General features: G+C 39.6%; 2 protein-coding genes across 3 annotated transcripts; one reads left to right on the plus strand and one right to left on the minus strand.

Annotated features, from left to right (window-relative positions):
- Window positions 1-115: 115 nt before the first annotated feature.
- On the minus strand, window positions 116-10,763 carry LOC122016583. Of its 2 annotated transcripts, none has more exons than XM_042573939.1 (8): window positions 10,607-10,763; window positions 5,533-10,543; window positions 5,199-5,446; window positions 4,999-5,125; window positions 2,512-2,674; window positions 2,116-2,430; window positions 1,328-2,013; window positions 116-1,085 (listed from the first exon to the last, which is right to left on the minus strand). In XM_042573939.1, exons 2-8 carry the CDS (start codon window positions 10,465-10,467, stop codon window positions 402-404), a joined length of 7,158 nt encoding a protein of 2,385 aa, XP_042429873.1. In that variant the 5' UTR covers window positions 10,468-10,543; window positions 10,607-10,763; the 3' UTR covers window positions 116-401. The 2 variants fall into 2 exon arrangements, with proteins under 2 accessions (XP_042429873.1, XP_042429872.1); XM_042573938.1 differs by having other exon boundaries at window positions 2,512-2,698.
- A 1,465-nt stretch (window positions 10,764-12,228) lies between these two features.
- LOC122016584 (polyadenylate-binding protein RBP47-like) lies at window positions 12,229-17,525 on the plus strand. Its single transcript, XM_042573940.1, has 6 exons — window positions 12,229-12,638; window positions 13,855-14,308; window positions 16,091-16,158; window positions 16,238-16,368; window positions 16,507-16,603; window positions 17,126-17,525. Exons 1-6 carry the CDS (start codon window positions 12,318-12,320, stop codon window positions 17,270-17,272), a joined length of 1,218 nt encoding a protein of 405 aa, XP_042429874.1. The 5' UTR covers window positions 12,229-12,317; the 3' UTR covers window positions 17,273-17,525.
- Window positions 17,526-17,530: the final 5 nt, after the last annotated feature.

A 17,530-nucleotide genomic window follows, 5' to 3' on the forward strand; every position in this document is an offset into this window, starting at 1 on the left:
ATCAAGCAGGAACCCAGCAACGTATCCTCATAACCCAAAACTCGTTACACAAATTAGCAAGCATGCTCACGGAATATGGGAAATCAGTGACAGGTGATTCTGGTACATGGAAAGATTCAACGGCAAAAATGATCAATGAAACTATAACAAGATCGACCTTGTTCAAATGAAACAAAAACAAGCAAATTGTATATAATAGACCATACAAATAAAAGCATCATCAAAACCATAATATAAATCACGGTCCATCAAGAATAGATTACTAAACATGGGAACAGAGAGTTGAAGGGTGCAGTCTTTAGCTTCTCATGGTTGATGGGAAAGCTAACTAAAGCAGAGATATGGCAACTTCTGTTATTGCGAAGATAGAAACACCGAAGGATTATACCAATATGATGCAATCAAATTTTCATCTGGCCTTGGTTTGAGGTTGCACCGGAAGATGGCTTAGCTACATATATTTGCTTCATTTTAGGGGCAGCATTTTTGTCTGCACTTGAACCTTGTTTCTTGACCTGGAATCTCCGATGATGCCATTCGGATCCAGAGCCTGCACGGTTCACAATTCCACGATGCTGATCACCATATCCAGCTGCATGAAGGTGATTGCCTCCAGGCACTGTTGGTGGTTGAGTCTTTGAGGGAACATCTGTCATCTGGCCACTAGGTCTGCTGCTACTTGCACTGATGCGCCCGCCATCATTAACAATGGTCCCTAAAGCTCGTGCTGCTGTGCTGGTACCTTGCTTCTCATTCACATTTATAGCAATTTCTGAAGGTCCGACTGACTCATTATTGGCAGTGAAAGAAGTTGGATGCTTAGTCGAAACAAACTCTCCTGACATGTTGGGGGCAGCAGAATTGGGCATGGAAATAGTTCCAATAACTTCTACAGATGGAGATGTATGAGAAACATCAGACTTGTTATTTCCCATGGATGTATCACCAGTCCGACCAAATTGTAAAGGGATCCGACTGTCCAGCAGAGGCGGCTGCTTCTGCTGCTGTAGTGGCATGGATAAAGGAACGGAATGGAGTGGTGGAGGTACATGAGACCAAGCTCGCAGAGGAATATTAGCAGTTGGCTGAACAGAAAGTAGATACTCAAGTTACACAGGTAAATTAAGGGTAGTTGATTCTAACGGACAAGAAGCAAAATGTCATATTTTCGGTCAAATTTCAAACATAATAAGAAAAATCCATCATATACTCATAGAAACATAAAATAGGACTCTGCCATCTTGGAACAACAATGCAGTAGGAATTATTGCATTTCAGATATAACTTAAAAGTTTCTAGTTTCAGCTATAGCTCAATTCATATTTACCTGGAAAGGATTCATGTCAAACATAGTCAGAGGAGAAGCAACCATCAGAGATGACCCTGGAGCTAAATTATGGACAGTACTTGGTGCAGTGGTTGGGGTTCCCTGACCAGATATAGTGTTATGATTTCTTGGATCACCCTCATTGTCACTAGCATTAGAAGAAGCTTGGTTTTGGGTCCACTCAGGTTGCTTCCCAGCAGGGATGTATGCAGTTCCCATATAACCTAATCCTATTTGCCCAAATTGTCCAACTGGAGGAAAATGATTGTAGACGACCATGTGAGGGGGGCATTGAACGCCAGATATTCCACCAGGGCTGATGAATGTACCATTATAGCCTGCCGGTGGGCGATAAAAAGGGTCAAAACTAGAGTGGTACTGTGGCCATGCCCCCAGTGTACTTGAACCTAAAGTAGCATTTTGAGAATGTCCCTGTGATCCGGCAGACTCATCATTTGACCCACATGAAAAAAGACACCCATCTACTATCCGATTCATCTCAAAGCTGGGGAAATGTGAAGGTGGTGCTCCAGAAAATTGTGAAAGCATTGACATGGAAGCCTGTGGACTTTGTAAAGCAGACCATACTGAGAGTGGAGTATCTACAGAAAGATCTGCTGGAAGAGCAACAGTTAAAGACTCTTCACTGGAAGACTGGACAGTTATATCTTGGTTTGCTGTGACACCTGTTGAAATTTTCATGCATTTTCATTAGCTTGTTAGAGCATTGACTTTATAATGATGAGATATTAAATGTACAAGTAAGATAACAGGATTTATTTTATCACCTCGAGAAGTCAATGCAGTGCCATCAGAAGAGTAAGTTTTGGTGTCTGAGGGACCAATAGCAGGTCCAATAATTTCATCACTGGTAATGGCAGCTACTGCAATAGCTGAAGCGGCTGCTTCAGCTTCTGCCTCTGCATCTTTGAGATTTGCAGATGGTTGACTAGAACACTTTTCTTGGACCAGAAACATAGCATGATTGTTGTTCATCAAATTTTGATCTTTGCTCACGTCTGATATGCTTGAATCTGGAGGCCCAGGTCCCTTGGAAATGACTCGGCTAACAGGAGGCAAAATATTTGGTAGAATCACTGCTCCTGAACCAAAAGAATTATACAAACTCAACATTTTGTCCATAAACACTAAGAACAGGTTGAATATTGAAGAAAATCACTTACCAAATTGGATTTTTTCACCAGCAATCAGCGAACTTATCGGTGTTGCACATGAAGGATAAGTGCTCTCTGGAGTCACAGCCGATGCTACAGATTTTGGGGGTTCAAGAACAATGCTAGATGCTAATTGTGAGCCAAAATGTGCCGACTTCATTGCTTCATCAAGCTGAGTTTGCGTTAAATCAATCACCTGAAAAATGATAACATCATTGTTCAAACACCACAAACAAAACATAATGCACATAAAATTCAACATGGAGATGATGGGAAAATAAGTTCCATCAATGAGTAAAAAGATAATGCACCACATTCCAGAAAAAAACAAATATAAAAAAGACAATATTCTGCTTCCTACAGCTATGGAAAAAAATTACTCCAGCAATATAATCATTATTCAAAAATTTCCAGAACATATAAATAAATCCAATCTGGTAATGAATAAAATGCAAATCACCTTGATTATGCAAAGACCATTATAACACCAAGAATAACAAATCCTAGAAATATCTAAGTGCCATGTGAATGCCAAGAAAACAAAATTTGACTAAAAAAAGCATCTAAGCTCAAATTTATTGTGAAACAAATTATGCAACAAGACATGGTAAAACCTATTCTTTGATCATTTTACAGCTTAGAACCAATTTAAATTTGGCTTGCAAGGAAAGTCTGTAGAAATGACAAGCGTTTCAAGTCAAACACAAGAACAAAACAGACTAAATAGAATGTATTCTTTACAACCTTTTAAATTAACATGTGCAGCTTAGACATATTGAGGGGAAGATGGCAGTGATCTGAAAGATTCACCAAGACCTTGACAATTCATGTTGTTCTCTCTGGATAATATGAGATCTAGGTAAAAACAAGAACAAAAAATAGAGAATATGGCAAAAAAAAAATTGAGTCCTGAACAAGAAGAAACTAATGAGAGATAAAAGGAGACATTTGTGGGATGATTTTCAAATTAATCTGCAGTAAAAAAAAGGACTTGGTAGCTGATTAAGGAACCTTGGAATGAAAGTGCCCATAATTGCTTATTCAAGTTATACTTTATTGGATCACTGTCAAGTTGGCATGTGCATAATCAAACTAAATTACATAGTTACCGGCAACAATTAAACAATTAAATAATATTCAGGATAATTAGCAAAGTGCTGATATTCAAAAGCCTCATAGAGAAGGAAATTAATCAAATCTCTTTTGATCAGTTATGGATAAGAATCATCGGATTGTGTATACTTTGAGGAGTATATTATTAGATTAAACAGTTCGCAAAAATGACCAAATAAGTTGTTGCTTGCAAGAACCTCAAATCATTTTAATCAATTGTGAATATTGTCTAACATGAAGAACAATGAAGCTCACCAAAATAGGAACGAGTCAAAGTTAGATTGCTTTAAGATTTTAAGGCTTGACTTGACCAGAAACAAAATTGAAGGCACAGATCCAAGTTTTCAGGTTCAATGATTCTTTTTTTTTTTAATGCAAATGAGAGTTTAAAATTAAATTTTTTAACTAGATGAAAGCTAAATTCAAGAATTTGCTCTATTGCGATAATTAAGTTTCTCCTATCACAAAGAACTAAAGATAGGCTAAGTGATAGTACATGGAATTTAATATTGAATGAAAAATCTTTCTCCACGTAACAAATGATTGTAAGGCTACATATTTGACCCAGCTAAATTTGGTGAACTTGGAATTAGGGAGATGCACGTTCCATATACTTCTCCTCCTGATTCCTACAACCCCAACCTTTTACGTTCACAAAACTTAAAAAGACTACAAGCTTAACCCACTGCACCATCAAAACTTCAGCCAGTGCTAAAACAGATGTGCAGGATTACAAGGTAAAATTAAAGAAATGCAACCTGGGAGCAATTAGGTTGATCTCTAATGTATTATAAAATTAAAAACTAAACAGATTAAGGTGATTTGGAATGTTTAAAATCAACCATTTAAACCAGTTAGAACTGAAGGGATGACAATGATGATGATGAATAAAGAATAAATCTGGCATGTAACATGCTAGTTGATTTTTGGCATAGAAATCAGTGCAGCTAGGCAACATGAAAGCTAGAGCGAGCAAATAAAACTTGATATGGAAATAGGGGAAATCATACGAATGCTAAGTTTTGGAAAGTGTGCAAAACTACAAATCTGAATCAAGATTTGGGAAGCATGTAAAACTACAAATCTGACTTCATTAAATAAAGAACCTAGATCATGTAGAACAGATGTCTTCTTATAAACTAGTAAGATAGTACACGCCTTCCAAACTGCAGAATGGGGTTTTACCAAAGATTCTACCAAGAACTGCGACAGCTTCAAACAAACAAGGGTGGTTTATATCCGCATGAGGGGACTAGTTGAATGAGCAAATGTTGGTGAGGTAGCGTATTTGCTTTTATTGGACACAGCAGGCAATAAAAATAGTTGTCAAAGACAACTACACAATGCAAGATAAGAACTATATGATAAATTGCAAGACATTACCTGATTTTCACTGTCCCACGAATTCAAAGGCATTGGAGAATAATCATCATTTTTGTTTTCTAATGGCCCCAGAACAGGAATTGACTCACTATCAGATACAGCAGGTGCAGATATCACCTGGCTTGGTCTGTAAAAAAATGCATTGTGATCAAGACACCAATTATAGAAACAAAGGAAACTGCCCAAAAGATAGTCCATACTTTAATTTGTTCAATCTTTTTTCAGAAATGATATTTACTGAAGGAGTGCCAATTGGAGGCAGAGTTTGAGATGACATGCTGGCAGTAAATGCAAATGATGCCTCAAGTTTGGTAGATCCCTTTCCCCCAGCAACAAGTGGATTAGAGCAAGCAATATTAGTTGTGTCTCCAAGAGAAGATTCAACTATTTTATTAGAGTTGGCTTTGGATGCATTACTTTGTAAAGTGGAAGAATGTTTGGCAGGAGCCTGTTGATCACAAAAAGAACAAAAAGAAAAAAAATGTCTTTTGAAATACTTCTAGACAACCACAGGAATTAAGCTAAATAAATTACCTTTTGCACCCTAGCCTTGGACTTATTTTCTTTAGCCTTTTGTTCTCGTCGATCATTCAACATTTGCCTTTTCGACCTTACCTCAATAAAATCATCCTCATTACTAGGAATTTCAATTCCTGTTTGCTTAAAAACACGAACAACTCCGCTCAATAAAGGAGCATCACCGTCATCCTCAATAGTTTCGTTTGCATATGCATTGCCTTTACCGGCATGAGACTTGTCAATGTTGGTGTTCTTTGAAAGAAATTCATTGCTCGAAACTTTGTCAGCCTTCCTATCAGAACTCACAGCTTGAGAAGTAGAAGCACTTGAATTGAAGCCATTTGGTTGATTGGTAATCTTGGTTGACTTATTCAAAGCTTCATCTTTCTTACTGAAGTTCCTTATAGTAATTCCAGTAGCAACTGAATTCACATCTAACCCCACATTATTTAATGATTCTATGCTTTGTACTTTCTTTCTCTGAATATTATCTCTGACTCTGAATTCAGTTCTTCGGGTATTTCTCTTTGATCTACGAAGAAAGCTGCTTAAATCTCCCTGCAGTTCATCCATATCAGGAAATAATGCTGGGGCAGGAGTTCTAACACTGTGAGCATATCTCTTCCTTCGAGCCTCAGCTAAAGTACCTAGAGGAGCTTTTCGTCCAGAAATGTACCTTGAAGAATGAAATTCACCATGCTGTTGAGGTTGAGGCTCTCTTCGCCTACCATATCCTTGATAATTTCTCTTCTCAGTGGTATCATCATAAACATGACTGTCAGCATGAGAGGCTGAATCATTTGTACCTTTCTTGTCACCCATAAAACATGCATTTGTCCCATTCTGAGAAGCTATAGAAGCATGCTTTCCTGCCTCTAACAATGGATTAAGCTGCCCAGCTGCAAAAATTCCTGGAGACGGTTCAGCTATGTTTTGCACATGATAAATTTGCTTATCAGAAGAACTAGAAAATTTTCCATCTCGTTTTGTCATCTGAGAAATGTTTTGAGTTGCTTGGTTAGACAAACCACCAGCAGGATTTTGATTAAATGAATAAGGAGATGGAACAGGAGGCTGAATGATAGATGTGCCATGAGGGGCTGGTGGCAATGTACTCGGAGAGAGAGTCGGGGCATACCTAAGCTGGCCAAACTGGAACAAAGGAGAATGGAAAGAATTAACCTGTGGTAGAGATGGACTGGTATGCGTATAACCATGAATTGGCATTTGAATTGAACCAATCTGAATGGCTTGTATAGGAGAAGGAATCAAAGGAGGACCAGAAAACAGACCAAACTGAAGACTGACAGGAGCTTCAACCTGACTAACAATAGAAGGAAAGGATAAACTGGGTGCATCTGTGGTTGAAGGTGGCATTGACAAGCTTGTGGCAAGAATCATAGGCTGATCTGGCAATCTTGAGCTTTGAGATGCCCCAATACTGTTTGCAGAATAGTCAGATTCTCCTGCTGGATCAAGGGATAAACTGTGTAGAGCCTGTTCCATTTCACTTATATTGGTCAGAGAACTATCGGCAGTACCTTTTCTTGCAGTCATTTCACCATTAGTAATCAATTCTTCCAAGCAACCTACAGGAATTCCATGTATTTTAAATTCCTTTTCACTGTTGCTAGAGGATATCTCAAAGGTATCGATATTTGGAAGTTTAATTTCAACACCTTCATTAAATCCAAGAATTACTTGTTCCATATTGCCAGTTGTCTGCACATCGGATTGTAAATCTTCCATATCATGGACTTGATGATGATTACTGTTGTCAGCTTCATGTGCTTCAGCTATGTCCCGGAATTCATCGCACTCATTTTCCAGTATCTCTTCATTGGTCTCAAGAGGCCATTCATCATCAACTTCAGGAGAAATTGAACTTGAAGTCATCATTCTATCCATACTACCACCTTCCAATGGGAATACAATATGCTCACTGTCAGATATAATTGTATGGTCACCATCAGCAGAAGCTGGCAGTGGGGGAGAATCCCTAGAAACATCCATCTCATGGTGCAAAAGAAGTGCAGGTGAAGTAGGTGGGCTTGAAACAGACAGGGAGAGCTGTGAACCACATCTTGGGCTCATTTTCTCTGACTCTTGCTCTAAATTGATAGCATTTCCCTCAAAAGAAGCAGTTTTTTGTGTTTGTTGACGGCTTTCCTGAAGCAGACCGTCATTACCTGTTGGCATGATCCGATGGTCATATATACTTGCATGGCTATAATGACTATCATTATCTATGAAACCTGATGAACTAGCTCTTTCTGTAGTGCCTCTAAAGGAATTTCTGTGCAAAGGAGCTACATAAGGGGGTGGCGGCACATGAGGTTGCCTTGGTAATTGGCTGGACCTTGTGAAGGAGGAAAAGTCATCAACTGAATAATCAGATGATAATCCACAATACTGGGCATGGGAACTTCCATGTGAATTTCCTTGCATCATTCTAACATCTCCAAAGTTAACACCATCGTTACTCTCATCAACATCATTATTCCTCTTGAGATAATCATGCCCTTTGTTAGGATTCCATCTCTGTTTCCTATGTTCACGGAATTCTTCTGGCATTTGAGAAGGTTCCATCATCGCTTCTTTAGAGGATAGTCTACTAGGCATTTTTTCAGCACCACCATGGAACTCTTTTTTAGGGAAGCCTCTCTTGTAACCAAAAACATCCTGCCTTGAGTTATGGTAAGTATTATCTTCATTTAGGGAAGGAATAATTGCATCACCGTAGGAATACTTTCCTCTATCAACAAATGAAGGAAAACTATCCCTGGGAAATTGAGACCTAGAACCCAGTTCCAGAAATCTATCCACAGATGAAGAATCAGATATTCCAGACCCAGTGATTCGTTCTACCATCCTCTCACCATCCTCCCAACCTCCATCTTCTGTGACTAAAGGAATGTCTTTTTCCTTACAAAATTCAGGTATTTGTTCATTAGAAAATGAAGGAACTCTATTATCTTTCCCTTCAGCCTGTCGTCTTGCAATTCTGGCTTCCAACTCCAAAAGTTTCTTTCGTGCAGACTCTTTCCTTCTTTCTTCCTCCATTTGATATCTCCTCTTTTCCTCTTCTCTTGCTATCCTTTGCTCTTCGGCTCGCCTAGCAGCCTCCAATTTTTCCTGCTCTTCCCGTAAAGCAAGCTCTCTTGCCTCTTCTTCAAGCAACCTTCTTCTTTCCTCGTTTTCTCTGGCCAACCTCTCCTTCTCTTCCTCTTCCTTCTGTGCCAGCTCCAAAACTCTAGATTGCTCTTCCAAAATGCGTTGACGTTCCTGCTCTTGCAACATAAGTGTTCTCTCGAGTTCCGCTTCATATGACGCTCTAACTGGATCATGCAAATCAACTTGTTTCTCTGGAACCTTCTTGAACACTTTAGCATTCATGGCTTTCATACTCCCTGAAAAAGGATCCTTGCTGTCAAATTCAGAATCTTCAAGGAATTGTTTTCCACCACTTGATGAAGACCACTTTTCTCTACCAAAGTACGGTATTGGATCACTCAAGGAAGTGGTCTTATTATTGGTAAGAACTTGGCCCTTCAACAGTGTGTTATTCTGAAAAGAACTTTCTTTTGACCAACTACTGGGATAACCATTCTGGTGGTTATGGACATTCTTTTCAGCACTCTTTCCGCTGAAGGATTCTGCTGTGGCTTTATTATCAATTCTTGAGCTCTCAAGGGAACCCAATTCTGTTCTTCCATGCCTATAATCCTGGCTCCTCTTACTAAAACGATCACCAAAATTTTCTCCGTAAAATGAATGAGCATTGATGCCATCTGCATTCATTTCCCTGTTTCCACTTGAGGGTCTAACATTATGTCTATCTCTGTTTACTCCTGATGCATTGGCATTTGGTCTATCCCTTGGATTCATTGAAAACCTTGAAGAGCCAAATTCATGCTTTTCATTAGTTGCATCATGTAAATCCCTCCCCAAAGAACCGCCTTTAAAGAAATCTCTGGACCAAGGACTGCCAGCTCCAGTATCCTGCAGTATTCGATCATCGTACACATCATGAATTTGAACAGATTGAGATCTTGAAAACCCATAATCCCTCTCCCGTTCAGGAATGCAGAGGCCCGTATCACGCTCATCATCTGTCCAATCTGATGTGTGATGGAGTCGAACTTGTGGCAATGGAGCAGGCAAGTGCTTGCCCTGTTTTTGCAAGTTGTCTGGAGAACCAACTAGCTGGATTGACACCCCATCGCCATCTGCCACGTTGTCTGTAATAAGGCGAGATGATCTGATCTGAGGCCTCATCTGAAGAGGTGCACGTAGATCAGATACTTCTCGCTGGTTGGACTGCTCCTCCATTCCCTGCCTTTGCTTCTGCTTCTGCTTCAATGCCTCTCTCTGCTTTGGAACTGAGCTGAACGTGGCTCTTAGAGAAGGGAAGTCTTCACCCTTCAAGATCACAGCTTTCTCCAAAAACCCTTTTGCAGATGCAACATTATGCGGCTGGCCACCTGGACGAGCACCGGGTGGCATGTAAGGGTTACCTGCATGCCCATCGCTTGTGATGGCTGATCTCCCCAACTGAGCCTGGCCTCTGATGCTGCCGTCCTTCTCTGGCACAGAAGGCGATGTTGGTGGAATCGATGGCTTGCTCCAGCCTAAAACCGAAGAGCCAGTGCGTGATCCGAGCCTTGGGCTTCCATGGCTAGCGGCGGAACCCGAAGAAGCAGGATCGAGGCGCTCATGTTCCCTTCTTAAAGAGGGGAGATTCAAGGGGGGTGGAACGGCAAGCTTCTGGGCGGCCTTCGCGGAGGATGAGACCGAGCTCCGAACTCTGGAGAGGACGACCATACCTCCACTCCCACCACCTCCGGCTGAGCCAGGGCGAGGGCGGCCATGAACAGATGTGGAAGAAGAGGTGGCTTGGCCGTATGATTTATTCAGATTAACAGAAACGAATTTGCTCTGATGGGCCATGCCAAAGGGAGACTCTGTCTCCCGTTGCCGCCACCGCGATCAACCAAACCCTAACTCTCGGTCCCCTCACAACGTCCTATAGAGACAAGAATTAGGGTTTCCCCCGCAGAGGTGATAATAAGAGAGAGGGGTAACTTACCTCTCTTGGAGCAGCTATGGCCTGCCGGTGGAACGGTGGAAGAGCGGTGGGGCGACCGCGGCGAAGCGGAGATCAATTCAGACCGCGATCGAGAGAGACAGCGGCGGCGGCTTCGTTTAAAGGGATGGTTTTGGAAGAACGCATTGAAAAAAAAAAAATGCAGCGTTTAATTTTCTTACTTAATTATTATTATTATTATTATTATTATTACAAAATAATTTAAATTAACAATATGGTTTTTTATTTAATTTTTTAACGCCGTAAAGCAGACATCGCGCAAGGTAAATAACCAACTAAGGCGTCCTGCTTCCCGCTACGACTTTGGAAACTGTGCGCGCACCCGGCGGGCGGCGGCTGCCGATTCATGAAGACGTCGGAGGAGGAAGCAGAGCAGTCGGGAATCCACGGCGGCGCCGCCGTGGAGGTGGAGTTTGAGCCTGTGTCGCAACACTTGGAGTGGAAGCAGTGGATATCAACGAGGAGGAGGAGGAGTACTGGAGAATGAGGGGCCGTCGCGCCAGGAGGTCCCGACGCCAGCGCTGCCGCTGGGGTGAGGTGGAGGCGGTGGTGGCCAGATACACCTGGCGCCCGCAAGAGTGGTGGTGGCGCGGCGGGGGCGGATCGGGACAGCAGAGGACGAGTGAGGGTGGCACCGAACGCGGGCAAGGCGGCGCCACCGCCGATGATGGAGGTGTTCCGGTGCGACGAGGTGGCTGGAAGCTGAAAAGTCTCCCCCTGTCTTCTCCACAATCAAGTGACAGCAAACAGCGTAGTTTGTCAAATATCCTAAAAAGAAAGGGCTTTCTTCTTGATTCCTGACTTCTCTACCTAAACAGAAGTTAAAGGGATTATGATCTACTATTAGATTAATATTTTAATTAAATTATAAGAACAACAATATCTACTAAATGTGAAAATAGTTTTGATTGAGATTGAAGCACTGAAATTATTTATTTGCACCCATTAGAAGTTTAGAACTCTTTAAGATTGTCAATAATTTTTTATAATAATCTTTGTTAGAAAGTGATCAATACCAAAAGAGTCTTTCCTAACTTTAGAACTTTCTAATATCATTAATATTTTTTTTAAATACTTAATGGCCCTTAACGTGTGGATGATTTTAAAAATATCATATAGTTGTCATTGGAAATGTTAATTATTTAATGTTTGAATTTGCTTTCATTATATTCCTTATATGTCTTATCTTTTATTAGGGTAGTGTGTTCCAGGGTTAGAAGATGATAGATTTACTTAAGAGTAGGAATTAATCCCCAATGAATATATAATCTTAGAAAAAAAAAATTACTATAAGTTGATCCTATAACTTATATCTTTTATTATTGAAATATTGAAAATATTACTTTTTAATTTAATTTTCTGGTCGGTCTATCACTCCTAGATTATTTCATGGATCATACCGGCACGAATGTCGTTAGGCAATAAATCGGGGCCGATTTTGTAGCAGTCCAGCGAGAAACACGGATCTGGTCAAAACCGCGGCATAGGAACTTTGGGAAACAGATCATCGGTGATCGCTTCTCTTCCTTTCAATCTGACGGTCTATATCAAACGTCTCTCCGAAGCCGCTTCATATTTAAACCCTTCTCCTCCGCCCCCACCTCCAGATCTCTCTCTGTCCTCGGCCTCTCCCTCGCCTCTTGTGGCTTAGCTCGTCTCGCTCGCCATCTTCATCTGACCACCTTCCGCAGAGATGCAACTGGCCGCCGGAGTAGATCCGCGGCGTACTCCGTCTCTGACTCCCCATCCCTGGTCGGCGGTCAGGTACCCGGCGCCGGCCGTGGTGATGCAACACCCGATGATGCCGTCGATACAGCCGTCCTACGGGCACCCGTTCGTGCCCTACCGTCAACCCCCCACGCCTCCTCCTCCTCCGCCCACGTCGAAATCGATCCACCAGCAGCAGGGCGGGGAGCAAGCGGCAGAGGATGAGAAGAGGACCATCTGGGTGGGGGACCTCCAGTTTTGGATGGATGAAAATTACCTCCATAGCTGTTTCGTGCATACCGGCGAGGTCTGGGTTTTCATTTTTTTTTTACCTCCATAAGATGCTATTCTTTATTCTTTGATGAAATCTCTCTCCTCTTTGATTGCAGCGTGAAATTAGATCTGGCTGAATCCTTTTATTTGTTTCATGGGATCTATTTCAGAGAGTAGTCATTTCGATCCGATTAGTAACTTGGATTCAGCTATTTAATTGTCTAGCGAGTGATATTGTGATATTGATAGGAAGTGTGAAATCTTGGCTTGAATTTGGTAAAATCTTTCGAGTGAATTTTAATTCGTTTTGTGTCTATTTAACATGATGACTTGTCTTGATTGTTCTTATCGTTTAAGAGAAAATTTAATTGGGAAGAAGGTAGCAGTCCGTTCTTCTAATTAAATATAACTTATTCTTTCCCTACATTAAGGCTATGATTGTGAAAAAAAAAGTGACTTGTCCAGCTAGCATTGCATACACTAACATGGTATGTTACCTGACCAGCATTTAGAGTTGGATATTAATACTGTTTTCTCCAAATACGTTCTTCTTCTCATCAAAATAGAAAATAGTTGTCCCATCAAAAAGATTTCCTCTCACCAAAATTATGTACATGGATATCAAACTAGGACTTTTGATTTAATCTTATTTTTTCTCAGTAATTATTTTTGAATGTCAGGAACATACTATTGGTATTTAGATTTCTTTTTGAGACAAAATGAGCTAAAACTGGGGGCATCCACCACCTTTTTTGCTCAGCGAAATAGCTGATCCTGTGGATCAAAATTTAATTTAGATAATCAATTGCATAGAACTAGTGGCTTCTGACTTCTCTAAAAGAAGCCAATTCACGGATGCCAATAGGATGTAGATCGAGCATATAGTTGAGTGTTCCCATTTTGAGTGCTTCTTTTGTCGAAACTCAATATGTCCACACTTTCGTTTTAGTTGGGACATGCACCGCTTGTTAACTTTCACTTGAATGAATGGAGCGAACGAAGAAAGGAACTGAAGGATATTTATTAGTAGTGACATTTGACGGTTTCCTGCCATGCCACTGTTTTTATGAGATAACTAAGACCATGTTAAATAATTAGTTTTTCTTATCATGGATTATTGCATCAGATGAAAAGGTCGACATTTGCTGACACTTGTTGTTTTTTCTGGTCTCCAGTTGTTAGACATATATGAGACTCAATTATAATCATGTAACCTTATGCTTATGTACTGATAGGACACTTGTGTACAGGTTGTTTCAATAAAGGTTATTCGTAATAAACAGACAGGACAATCAGAAGGTTATGGTTTTGTTGAGTTTCATTCACGTGTGACAGCTGAAAAATTACTTCAGGGAAGCAGTAGTCGTCTAATGCCAAATACAGATCAGCCTTTTAGGTTAAATTGGGCGTCATTTAGTACGGGTGACAAACATTCAGATCTGGCTTCTGGTCATTCAATTTTTGTAGGCGATTTAGCTTGTGACGTCACTGATGCATTTTTGCAAGAAATATTTGCTAATAAATATTCCTCAGTAAAGGGTGCAAAAGTAGTTGTGGATGCAAACACTGGCCGTTCAAAAGGTTATGGTTTTGTAAGGTTTGGAGATGAGAATGACAGAAAACTTGCCATTGCAGAGATGAATGGTGTTTACTGTTCTACCAGGCCTATGCGCATTGGTGTTGCTACACCTAGAAAGTTCTCTGGTATGTATTCATCTTTTTCCTCAACATTAGCAAATTCAACAGATATTGTTCAATTTCTACAATCATTTCACATATTTAGCCACCCTTAGCTGGTGCTATATAATGATATCCATTTAAATTCAACTGTCATTCGATATTGATTTCAAGTCATCAAACAAATTAGTTAAATAACACCCTAATTCCTTGAGGCTTGAGATGTTTGAGTTATTGTGTTTCTTTTATGAATTGTTTGGATGACAAGTTCTACAAATTAATTCTGAAAATTATAACCATAATATTATATAGTCTTCTTGAATTTTCTGTCTAATACATGGATAGTGGGTAGTCTCTCTTTGCTACACTTTCTGGAACAGCATTTCAAGTTTAGAAGTTGTAGATTGCAAAAGCTTAGTTACAACCTCGTTGTTATTATTATTTTTTCATTTTCTTTACTTGTGTCTTTTAAAAATCTGGGTGTGTATATACACATTATAGGATTGCAATGAAAACATTATAAGATATCAAGTGAAAAAAAACAAAAGCAAAATAAGATAATTAAGCATTCATGCCATTTAAGTAATAGATAATTGATCAAGCTGTAGAAGATTGCATAACTGGCTCATAGTATTTTGTATAAAATCTTATATTCATTGCCTTCTAGATGGCATTGGTCCAGCTAATAATTACTCCAAAGATTAGGCACTTTTAGTCAATCCGTGAGGTATGCACCTGCCATATAGCAGTGACGAGCTTGTTGATAGTGCAATGCAGGGATAATTATCAGTCAATCCTATTTAGCCAAATCACATTGCAAGAGGAAGTGCTTTGTGGACTCTGAGCCAATTTCACATAAGCTAAATAAATCTTAAGGAACAATATGCATAGAAATAGAATTAAGGAAGACCTTGTAGTGCAGTCTGTTTCAAGGACCCTTGCTGAGTTCAAATGTATTTGGTTCCGCAAGGACAGATACAAGATTGAGTACTTGATAGTATTTGGTTTTGTTACGAACAGATACCCCATGAGGACAGATATGAGTCTTTGTGTCCATGAGAACTATAACAAACTATTCTTGCAGTTCAAAGCACAGGATCAAAAACTCTAACCAGCAGACTTTTGTTTGCTAACTTGAACTTGAATTGCTTACATCGATGCAGATTAAGAACTCAGTTCCTAGTTTAGAGTAGGTTTATGCCATATGGCTAATGCACCACATTTTATGACCATACAGACTTAACTTGTTGAAATTTCAAGTGATAAAAAACTACTTGGATTCATTCTAATACAGACTCAACTAAATTCAAAAGGTACTCATTATTTAGTTTTATTATTCCTTAATGACCATACATTTAGTCTGATACTATATACCAGATCAAAATTATAAAAATAACCAGTGATATTTTCTTTTTTTTTTAACTAATATTTTTGGCATTTTTCTATGAGACGTGCCAGCATATGGCTTGCAATCTCAGACATACCTTGATTCAAATGCCTCACCTTACCATTGTTTTGTATTTAGCACATTTGATTGATGCTATGTGAAGGATTTGAATTATAAAAGGGTAGCCCGGTGCATGAAGCTCCCGCTATGTAGAATCCCGGGGAAGGATCCATTATATGCAGCCTTATCTTGCTTTTTGCAAGAGGCGGTTTCCAAAGCAACAACTTTACCGTTGCACCAGGACTCCCCTTTAAGGATTTGAATTATAAACATCCAAGAAATCATTCTTCTATTTCTCCTTTCATTAAACTGTGCATCCTTCTTTTTCTTTACATGTTTAATTTTTCTAAATAATGATGTAGGTGGTTTTGGAACAAGTGGTGCATCTGTAGCTCTCGCCCAATCAGATGTAGATTCAACTAATACAACAGTAATATGTCCATATTTGCCACAAAGTATCACATTAGTGGTGCTTTTGTTGTCTTTTAACAACAAAATTGCTGCTGTAGGTATTTGTTGGTGGACTTGATCCTGATGTCAGTGAAGATGATCTGAAGGAAGCCTTTTCTCAGTACGGTGAAATCACCTCAGTCAAAATTCCCGTTGGAAAGCAATGTGGTTTCGTCTTGTTTGTTCATAGGTACTACTTAGTTTTGTTTCTAGACCATATAAATGTGGCGACACAATAACTTTCATCTCCTGCATTCTACTAATACTTTTTTATTCATAATGTATTTATATATAGATTAATGTTCTATAAGTATTTAATGAATTGCAGAAGTAATGCTGAAGAAGCTCTGCAACACTTGAATGGCACTGTCATTGGCAAGCAGAAGGTTCGGCTTTCCTGGGGTCGTCATCCTGCCAAAAAACAGGTATAAGTCATGACTTCTAGTCCTTGTTTTACTAAACATAATCATTACATTTTTTTTTTCTCCTGTAAAGGAGTTCATTTTCTGAAGTTGTGTATCAGGGATGTAGAATAGAACAGCAACAGAGGAGTGGGAAAGAGTAAATAGGAAAGACAGGAGTTGATTGAATTTTTAAATAATAGTTCCTCTTGTCGAACTAAGGAACCCATGCATCTAAGGAGATGCAGGCTGATAGATTCATTCTGTTTTATTCTGTTATCTGATATTTATATAGAGCATCCTCTATAGCCTGATAGTTTAACTACTACATTTGTTAGATTCTTTACTACCTGCACTAGATTTCGATGCATACAGAATCCACCAGAGTCCATTCACTCCGCCCTCTTAGGTCCAATACTTATGAAGCTTCTATAAACTCATGGTGCTTAGCACCGATAATACATCTAGATTGAGGATTAATAGCCGCCTATGTATATGGTGCTTATTGTTAATTACCCTCTTTTACTTTTTTTTTTGTTCTTGCAGTCGAGAGCTGAACGTGGCAGACAATGGAATGGTGTTTACTATGTCGGGCAGGTATATGATGGGTATAGTTTACCTCACTATCCTGGCATGTATGCATTTGCCTATGGGGCTTATCCTTTTTACGGCAACCAACAACAAGTGAATTAGAGAATTTATTGCCGACACGCGGATTGGAGACCGCTGACATCTCTAATTAGAGGTTAATGGTAGTTCGATAGTGAACTAGAGAAAAAAAAAAATCAAAAATATGTTTCTGTTGTGTCTGTAAACTTATGAACTTAAGGTTCTTACTAAAGTTTTTGCCCAAATTCAATTGGTATGGAACTAGATGTCGTCCGTGTTTAGCGTGTGATGTGTAATAATCATTGTTTCAAATCAAGGAATGTGGGTTAGCAAATTACAAGT

This window comes from Zingiber officinale, chromosome 8B (genome assembly GCF_018446385.1).
Source record: "Zingiber officinale cultivar Zhangliang chromosome 8B, Zo_v1.1, whole genome shotgun sequence".
NCBI lineage: Eukaryota > Viridiplantae > Streptophyta > Magnoliopsida > Zingiberales > Zingiberaceae > Zingiber > Zingiber officinale.

Coding starts and splice junctions, on each gene's coding strand:
- LOC122016584 (XM_042573940.1), top strand. CDS start 12,318: ATGCAACTGGCCGCCGGAGTAGATCCGCGGCGTACTCCGTCTCTGACT. Junction 12,639..13,854: donor GTTTCGTGCATACCGGCGAG/GTCTGGGTTTTC, acceptor ACTTGTGTACAG/GTTGTTTCAATAAAGGTTAT. Junction 14,309..16,090: donor TACACCTAGAAAGTTCTCTG/GTATGTATTCAT, acceptor ATAATGATGTAG/GTGGTTTTGGAACAAGTGGT.
- LOC122016583 (XM_042573938.1), bottom strand. CDS start 10,467: ATGGCCCATCAGAGCAAATTCGTTTCTGTTAATCTGAATAAATCATAC. Junction 5,126..5,198: donor AAAAGATTGAACAAATTAAA/GTATGGACTATC, acceptor ATTTTTTTACAG/ACCAAGCCAGGTGATATCTG. Junction 1,086..1,327: donor TTGACATGAATCCTTTCCAG/GTAAATATGAAT, acceptor CTTTCTGTTCAG/CCAACTGCTAATATTCCTCT.